This window comes from Diadema antillarum, unplaced genomic scaffold, assembly GCF_040938485.1.
Source record: "Diadema antillarum isolate AM-2024a unplaced genomic scaffold, OU_Dant_1.0 seq00003106_RagTag, whole genome shotgun sequence".
Taxonomy (NCBI): Eukaryota; Metazoa; Echinodermata; class Echinoidea; order Diadematoida; family Diadematidae; genus Diadema; species Diadema antillarum.
The window spans coordinates 1-10,208 of NW_027273694.1; the positions used below are offsets into that span (position 1 = coordinate 1).

Genomic DNA, 10,208 nt, shown 5'->3' on the forward strand with positions numbered 1-10,208 from the left:
ACTCTAACAAGGCAACATGATAAATTGCATATATCATAGTTTCCATGTCCGTAAATTGTACAATTTCAGCTTTAACATATCTAATTCATACATTTTAACAAGTAAGATGTAAAGTCATTTCAAAAGCTGAATAAGTAATATCATATGCGTGAAATGCCTACTTTTCTTGTTTTTCACTGATCTCTGATCTGACTTTTTAAAATAAATTTCATGGTTTGATTTTATTATGTCAGCTTCATTGGTGGAAAGAAAACAATAGCTGGAATGAGATTAATTTCATATGTAGCTTACTGCTTGAATGATGTAATCTTTGTCCTCAACAGCACGGTCAATAGCTGCCTTTACTCTCTCATTGAGAGAGAACATGGTTTGCTGCAGGTCATACTCAGCTGTCATACCAACACGGACCAGGTCTACTACCCTGGCTACATACTCCCTCCAGTAGAGGTCCAAGTCCATAAAGTTGGCCAGGCAGCCCTTGATGACATTGAAGCAGTAGCCCTGGCAAGCTGGCACCCCAACCAGGCTCTGGCACTGACCACAGTAGCGCATCTTCATCAGGGCCCGCTCACACTTGCCCGTCACTGCCATGTTTACAGTGGAGTTCATGACCTCCAGGCCCAAATTAACTGCACTTAGAAACATGCGGGCCACTGTCAGTGACTTTTCAAGAACTTGAGACAGCTCGCGATGTGCATAGCCAAACGGCATGATGACAGATGCTCGGTTGGACAGACAGTCACGATAGGCAGGGTTGAGCCGTGTCACTGTTGGATTGATGTGGCTGGTGTAGATGTGGGGAAAGAGTGTGTTGAAGAAGCGTGCGACCGTGGCCTCAATGTCCACTTCCATCCCATGCAGGTAATCCAACACTGTGCCAAAAAGATCCTCAATTGGACTGTTCATCTGGACTGCAATTCTTGTGTATGACTGCCTAAAGTGTTGCTGTATCCTCTCTTTGCCATACTGCAAAAGCTCTTCAAATTCAGCTGAAATGGAACAGAGAACAAAAACTTCTAATTGCTAGACATTCTCAAGACATTGATGTGAGATCAATATTCATGTTTTACGTATTTTATATATGAAATATACACACATACACACATATATATATATATATATATATCTATATTCATATAATATATTATTGTAAATATAAAAGAAACATAATCATACACTTGTGTTCAGACTACACAGTCAGCCATCAGTCAGTCATCCTTTTGCTCTTCCCGTTATTTTTCAAGATGAGGAGTAATACTGGATACCATTCCTAGTTTCCTCCTGGTAAGGTGTCCATGAAAACCCCCAGAGAGTGATGCCAGTGCCATGGTAACTGAGCAGTAATAAACCATGAACCCTGCGGATGTATATTTCCATCAGCTCATCGTAAATCTTTCAAGCTGTAATCACCAAGGCCATAAAAGCTTTCTTCTCTCTACAAACAGGTCGTGTATAAAAAGCGCCCCAAAAAGTACAGAACATTTTAACAAATTCTTGCACAGCAAGATCTTTTCTTACCAGGAACCTGAGAACGATCCTATAAACATGTAGGACTGTTTTTTTTTTTCTGGTAAGAGATGGCAGTATGTCTGAACAAGCATAACAGAAGTCAAACTCAAATCCCTGCTTTAAGAAAGCAATGTTTTTGATTAAAGTGTCTTACTCTTGAAAAAAAAAAGTTTAATACAATGTTAGTACCAATCCAACCTGCACAAAACCTGCATATTAAGACATTTTCTTCATGACAATGTTGACATGAAATAATACTGACATGGAATAAAATCAAATTTGTGTTGTTTCATATCCTTGCAGGTGCTAAATTATCATTGAAAAAAGCTTTGAAGGTAAATGAGTAGCAGTATGATACATTGAGTTAAATCTTGCCATGAGAATGTATCATATATAAATATGCCTGCATGAGACTAAGGAATGCAATGGTAACATGAAACAAGGAATGCTACAACCTGAAAGACAAGAAAAAGTGGAACAACAAAAAAGGACTGAATGCAAAAGGAGAAGAGATGGTGATGAAGAATAAAAGTATGAGGAAGAAAAAAGTTTGAAGTCAGAGAAAGAGGAGAAAAGGACCAGAGAGTCAAGTTATCATCAACAGAACAACTTATAAGTGACAGTTTATACAGAGATGACAGCAAAGGCTTCAGCAAAAGAAGATGAGACAAGGAGCCAAGGGTAATGACTACAATGAAGAGTAAGGATTGTACAACCTTGAGTGAAAAAAAAAATGTCACTTATATCTAGTCACAGCATTCCTTCAGCACGTTTTGACTAATGTTACAATGTTTGTATGACATTCCAAAGCAGATGCTTCTAGACAGTGTTAACCTCATTAAGACACAGGGTCAAATCACATGGACAGTGTTGATGTCATCCATGCACACTCAGCTAGGTGCCCAGAGAAAAATGTTCTTTCCATCATTATCACTTTGCTTTAAAGGCCCACATAGTATACATGGATGGCTCAATTCATTTGCTGCCTAACAGGAAATATTAAAAAACCATGAACAGCACCAGTCTGCATATATTTGCATTGAAGCACACACTCATAAGTAATGGTAGACTCCAGTCCTGATTCTTCTGCCGAGTGTACATACTCCACAGAGATCAGTAGTGATAAAGCTATAGGGCCTACACAATCACATGGGATTCTTGAATATAACTCAGCCGGGCCAGCTTCCCACTCCATGATGTGTTGTCATACAATAGCAGTCATATGTGTGTTATATGCACATCCACCAACCTACCAGACCATCTTGCTTACTCTGCCATACATCCCATCGTAACAATGCAAATCAGAAATGTCATGTTAAAAGTCTGTATCAAGCCTGTATGGTGAGGAGGGATACATACTCACAAGAGGCGAGTGAAATCATTCATGTTAAATCATTTTAAGATGTGTTACACCAGGATGCCAGAACAGAAGTATAGGGTTTGATTAGCAGGGTTTTTAAATAAGAGAGAAATATGCTCACACTAGAAGTTATCTATTAGTATTTTCTTAACAAAAGTCCAGCAAAAACTAAATCATAATCAGATTCAGCATGATAGAATATATCTAAACAAAAACAGTGATTTATGAAAATGGCAGACAGACTGTCTGTAATTCTTGGAGCCTACTGAAAGTAAATGCAATGTTTATCAAACTGGTGCAACACATGAAAAATAAGAGAAGCATCCCATGTGTAAGGATACTTTCTACTCATTACCACAAAGTAAAGAATTGCTAGAGCATGTGTATATTATAGACATGCCTTGCCTGTAAACATCTTGAAGTCCATGTAAACACCCTACATACATTTTACATGGTCTTTTGACTCCTTAAAACCACATCAACACATGCCACACAATTTTCACTGAAATATTGAGACAGAAATTGTAATTACAATGAGAATTTTGAGAACAGAAAGCAATTTATGTTTGCACTTAGAGTATGAAAGTTCTGAGGACCACTATATTCAAATATCACCAACACACTGCCTAGTACAGTGTGCAATATAGTAATGAAAGAGATTATCCTTCCAGAGTGATATATGAGAATGGTTTGACATGAAAGAACTTGATGGAACAGATTGCTTTGATATCAATGCAAACCTAAACTGACTACAGCACTAAACTGCTGAGAAGCACTGGGGAAGAAGTGCCATTCACATCCCAGCAAGCCAGGTAGAAATCTGAGGCAGCCAGAAGGCAGCCAGAGGTCTCAGGCAGCCAGCACAGCAGGGTGCAAGGCAGGGGTGCAGTGCAGGGAGTAAACGACACCAAAATGTCTCTGAAATCTGAATCACGACTGAAGTATGTCGTCTAGGGGCTGTGGGATGGGATGCATGCACACTCCTCCTCAGCAGCATGGTGTGCCTGTTTGTATTCTGATCGTACTTATTGGATCATCTATTTATTTCACTTTTACTTGAGATAGATTTTGTTGTTGTCTTTGTTGTTGTTTTTCAGGCTTACTAAAGAAATACAAATTAAATCTCCATGGTGCCCTTCATATGTTCATCAATTGTTTTGACTACAGTAACAGACTGAGTAAAATATATTCTGACTGAAAATGATGCTTGAGTCTGATCCTGGCCATATTTTTGTTGTTTGTTTGTTTGTTTATTTTTTGTCATAATTTGAATCAGGTATATAAACAAAAATATATCTTTCTGCAATTTAGGCCGACAATTTTCTTAAAAAAAAAAAAAGAGAGTAAAAGTTAAAATGTACAACCACAACAGTCAAAGAAGATTGTTGCATGTGCCCTAATCCTACTTTGAGCAACCTCATTCATTCACAAAATATCAAAGACCTGTGGTAAGGATATAGGACACCAATATACCCTTTAATACTCCAAAACTAATTCACAATTTTTGGGCAGACATGATTGAGGTGGAAAGTATGAACAGCCGTGGTTTGCTAGAGTCACAGGGCTGTGCGTCGGCTCAGCCCTAAGGCTATCCATGCTAAAAACAATCAACTAGCGCCTAGAGGTCATGACCTCTTCGGGGTTGTCGGTTAAGAAATATCTTAACCATTGAGTCACTGGGGCGGGAGCACACTCATTTGTCTTTCTTTAGATGGAATTTAAATTGATTCCAGTGTTTTACCCCTGCATTTCTGATACATTCAAGGCTGGGATTATGCCTTTCTTCAAATAAAATGTACTGACAAAAAGAGAATGAGGGCAGTGTAAGGATAGACTGTGGTTTTTGTAATTGGTTGTTGTACTCAAATATTTTTCAGCAGTTTATCCCCAGATCAATCTCATCCAAGTCCAGGTGCAAAGTTGCCAAGCAAAACATACAAAAGGGATGCAGATCTCTGTCGCTTTTCTGGAACCCACCTCATAACTCATACCTTCTTTTGAAGCCAGCGAACATGACATTTCAATAATTTCTGTATTACCAAGCCATGGAGGTGGGAAAAACCACTGAAAAGGGAGATCAATTCTTCCCAGAATGATTATCATACATATGCTCCAGAGATGAACTCTACAAAGCAAGAGCATGGGAGCTGAAGCTTGAAGGGAATTGAAACGGAACTGCTCACAAACAAAGCATCAAATCAAGTGATCACACACATACAATCAACCATGAAAACCACACACTGTTCATTGACACAGCTCATTACACAAGATCCTGTCTGGTCAATGTGGAGGGAGCATTTGCAATGTCAAACAGAGGATAGACAACTCCTAACAACTCCAGTGTAGTGACCTGAAATGGTGTCAATTATAATCACCTCAAGGCCTTTTTTTGTAATTGGGAAGTTTCCCCTACTTCCATGCATGCATTTATCAAATACATAAAGACTATTGAATAACTCAGTGAAAATTAGCGGTAAATGACAACAGTAATTTCACAAATCTTCATTAAAAAAAGAAAAAATACCTCCTTTAAATAGTTCACCTATTATGACATCACAGATTGTACAGCTCCAATCTAGAGATGGCTGGAATTCATAAAAATTTCACACATTTATTACTGATTGTCTGATTTTCTTCAAACTTTCAAAGAGTGTCAAACTAATCTGGCTGTACTTGTGTTGAATCCACATATAGGCCTATGTGTTTGGGACTTGTCCCCTTTAAACTCAGACACATGGATATGTCCTGAGTGACATACTAGAATGTCAGGATCCATTATCAACAACACAGAAGACATCACGCAGCAGGTTGAGACAAAGAGCATTGAGACATGATCTTCATTTTAGCCAACCATATCCATGTCTCAGTAGAGGATTAGACATGAAGACAGGGTCATTATATTCCTCCCAGAGATTGACAGTCACACAGGGGCTTTTATACTTGTAAAGAAATAATCTCATAACAATATTTCTCAATGTAGGCCCTACAATGTTTCATGTTAATGTTAAATTTATTTACAAGTCCAATAGAAAACTGGAAACATGTCTCTGCCAACCACTTTTGTACAATCATGTTTCTCAAATCATGTTTGGCCAGGTGAACTCCAATTATGCATTGAAAGGTTATTCCCCTTAAATAGTAAAATACATAGTTGAACTTCTGGTCTCTCCTTTTTGTGTGGGTAGGTTTTGGTTTTTTTAATCACGCATCACCTCTTTCTGTGTCCATGGACTGTGATCACTGTCTACAATAATTATGGGGTTTTCTGTGTGAATCAGCACTCAGTGCATACACAGGGTCAATGAATGTTGTCAGGTGTTTTTTTTTTTCTTTTGTTATGGTACATCTTGAATCATTGCTGACAGAGCTAATCATCTTAAACTTGAAATCTGTTTTATCAAAAAGAATCAAATCAGCACAAAATATAAGGTGGCTCCTGTGTTTGTGACCACTTCAAATTAATGTGCAGAAGTGAACTGTGAATAGTGAACTGTGCAGAGATTAATTACTTACGTATTGTCTATGTGAACTAGATATGCCCTTGGTATTTACTTTAAATAATAGAATTCTAGGTGTCAGCTTACACCTTGGTGTATGAAAAATGTGCAAATGCTCAGCAAAAACAAGATACATGTGTCAATCAATTTAAAACACTATTAGAACCAAATTCACTGAAACTGATAATTGCTCCATTTCAAAATCAGGCAGTTTCTTTCACTCCTGCTTTTAGATATAAAAAAAAAATTGGAATAAAAAAAATATCAAAACTTCTCTCATATTTTCCCTTCATTTATGACAGAAACAAACTTACCTAAAAAGCAGAAATTGATTGAATTTGATTAGTGTCACCATTCAGATTTTTTCTTTTTTTTTTAAACAAGCCATTTACAAGGTAGCTTGGGCATCTGTTAGTAGAATGACTGTGCCATATACATGAGAACTTGGCAATAAACCAGGACACGCTGAGTCCAATTTGAAATACTCTACGGCCCAAAATTTGAATTATATTTTCAAGTTGTCGCTTGTTTCTTCATCAAGGTAATATGGGTCATCACGTTTTCAAGTACCGGTAAACAAAATGAATGGATGGATGCCCAATCATTCCAGAGTGTTTACCTGAATACTAGAACCCGTCGCTTGAGACATCTTTGGAAACTGGTTCGGTTGCAGGTTGACTGGGGCGATCACCATGGCAATGGTGTGAGGTCAGACAGTCCGCTTGCGCTGGAACATAGAGACACAGGCGGCAAAAGGAGTAGAGGTATGCGGCGGCAGTTATTGCTCCAGCAGTGTTGCAGTCGTGGCGGCAGTGTGTTGTCTCGGAGACAACGCGGATGCATATGGCAGCGATGTTGTGTGGCAGTGACAAGGTTGGCACGTGGAATTACTCGTAGTGGCACGGCTGTAATCGGTGCGCTGACTTCCTGCTGCAAGTCGATGGCAGCTAAGCAATCACGGCATTCTCAGCTCGGCCCGTGTACAAGCAATCGACAGTTTCGGTGCATGCATTTATTGTTGGCAATGTGCGTGAGCTCGCTGTACTGCCAAATGTGTCATTGCATAGTGGTTACCGTCTAGCCAGGACAAGTATCACAAGTTCCAGCTCGGCTGAGTCGTGTGCAGAAAAGATATATTCGCCCACATGGACCAACATGCAAAATGTGTTTCAAATTTTCTGCCTGATTTGAGCAAAATATAGCCCTTCTTTAACTGTCGGTTCTATGCTTGTTGATGGATTCAGTACATTGTTGCTACGTACTTCCTTCTAAATCTTGGTATGAGCAGATTTCTGGGAATGTTGTAGAGCAAAAGCAAGAGGCGCTCCAGTGGTAAATCAATAGGGTAAGAATTTCTCATGGAGAAAAGACAGATATTCAATAATCTTAGAGCTTTGCTCTTACTTTGCTGGATGGATACAGACAAGAAAAAGGAGGCTGGTTGATTAACAGGATGATAATGTCAAGGCTAATGATGATGATGATGACAATGATTGTAGTGTTTCTGGTAGCTGCAGTAAAATTTTCGTGGGGCTGTTAAAAAGAAATAGTAAAAGCAGCAAGCTTCTTTTCAACAGCTCAAAACAGCGTTCTTTCATTTGCAGCAAACTGGACAAGTGAAATAATAATTTGTCATGCTCTTTCTGGAATAAGAGCCAATGTTATGCATAATTAGAAAGAGGAAGGTAATTGCAACAATGTCCTCATGCAGCAGATATCAATTTTTCCCTGAATATTTGACTATTCTATCAATAGTCTAGAGAAATTAAAAAACAAGAGAGGTGGCATCCTGGTCTAGTTGCCGTGCACTGGTGCTGCATTGCTCTCGTACAATCTGTGGAAAGGAGAGAAAGATACAAAAATCAGGTCTTTAGTGCTATATCAAGTCATCAGTCAACTACCACAGTGTCTTGAAATGATGATGAATAATTACACAATTGATCAGTCTTCAAAAGAAACCAATGGGAAATAAGGTGCTATGTGTATTTAAAGGCCAGGGAATTCAAGGCCAGCTTTAAAGTCTGACAAGAAAGAGTACAAATTATATCAAAGCATGATAAAGAAAATTTGATCAAAATCAGAATCGAGAAATCAAAATCAAGCAACAAATTATTATAATAATTATTATTATTATTTATAGTGCGCTTTTCCCACAAGGCCCAAAGTGCTTACAATCAATTCAAAACATATACGACAATATGTATAATTGGATAAATGTTGCAGCTACGAACTAGTTGCTACTGAAAAGATGTGTTTTCAAGGCTTTTTTGAAAGCACATGATGAAAACACATGATCAAATTCAGATATAAACATAATAATAGGGAAGATACGGAATTGTGAAGTTTTGCTAATTTGGGCAAATCAATTCTCAAACAGTTGATGCATGTGTGAATATGCAAATGAATGATAAGATGATGTCACCACCTCACAATTTCATATTGATTGTGTACTTAAAAAGTAACATTTTTTTCTGCAATAATAGTGTAACATATGTGTAATATGTTATTCCAGGCTGAACAACTTCAAAATAATGATCAAGCAGGTACAAACCTGTTCCTCCTGCAATTCTTCATCCCCCCAAACAAGATTCTTTCACATTCTAAATCAAGCCTATGATTTTCTTATCAACATAAATAGACATCTAAAAGAGCACCGAGGCTATTGTCCTGTCAGTTTTCCATCTTACAGGATGCACTGAATTTATGTTACCATGCATTTGACATTCTCCAGAAAGACAATCAAAAACAGAAACACAACCGTCAAAACAATACCATCAGCAATAAAATCATACCAAGCAAAAACAAGAAACCAAAAGACACCATAACTTAATTACACACACACACACACACACACACACACACACACACACACACACACACTCACAAATCCAACAACAACGCAACGATGTCTGATCTCTAGACTACGCATTTGAGGAGAGCGCGATCTCCCTGAGTCGAGCTTGCATGTTACTTTGAATGGCCAGCATTTCTGAATGGGCGGCAATTACACGAGTCCAGACAATACGGGGCAGAGCACCCAGATCCTCTTCTGCTTTCTGCATCCTCCGGGAGGACTGAGACAAAGAAGGAGGAATGGATAGAGTGGTGGTGGTAGTGATGATGATGAGTTCAAACCCCCGCATTGCCGTGGCAACCTAACCCAATTGGACCTGCTCGTGATTTAATTAAGTCTGGCACGCGGGTCGAGAGCGGGGGCCCCCGCGTGGCCATGGGCAGCCGCCGCCACTACCTTTAGCCATTGACACACCACGAAGGCTTACTATCAGAGGGAGGGAAGAATGAAGGAGTGTGTATTTCATTAAAGGTGTCCTGCTGATGGGGAGGGAGTAGAATGAGGAGGGGGAGGAGGGGGGGATGGGGGTGGAAACAAACATTCGTAGAAAGCGTTTCCATTGACTACCAGATAAAACGCTTTTCCTGGCTCGCAATGCGAATAGCACGGCAGACTCCATGCCCCCCCCCCCTCACCCCACCATCACTCGGTTTGATGACTGCATTGATCTTATCACCATTTCTCGCCCTCTTCATGCCTTCCCCGAGTATTCAATATTCAATCACCCTCCCGTGAGACCGAAATCCAACTGTTACAAAGGATATGGCATCGCGTTCGAAATCACCTCAAAATATTCATGGACACTCGACCCATGCAATGCGGTATTCAGTCACACGAAAACAAAAACAAAAAGAAAGGAAAGGAAAAGTAAAGAAGGAGCAAGGACTATCCCAGTCACCTTCATAAATCCTGGCCCCTTGCTTTGAATTTCGCTCAACTGTACATTGTCATCTCAATACAGGGATTTACAGTGTGTTATCGTCTGACA

The 10,208-nt window shown here is 39.2% G+C and overlaps 1 protein-coding gene across 1 annotated transcript; it reads right to left on the reverse strand.

The window, feature by feature from the left end:
• Positions 1-291: 291 nt before the first annotated feature.
• LOC139715207 (glypican-5-like) lies at positions 292-9,915 on the reverse strand (the record flags this gene model as incomplete). Its single annotated transcript, XM_071626797.1, has 3 exons — positions 9,856-9,915; positions 9,338-9,440; positions 292-989 (listed from the first exon to the last, which is right to left on the reverse strand). Coding segments are annotated over exons 1-3 (861 nt in total), but the record flags the coding sequence as incomplete, so codon positions are not given.
• Positions 9,916-10,208: the final 293 nt, after the last annotated feature.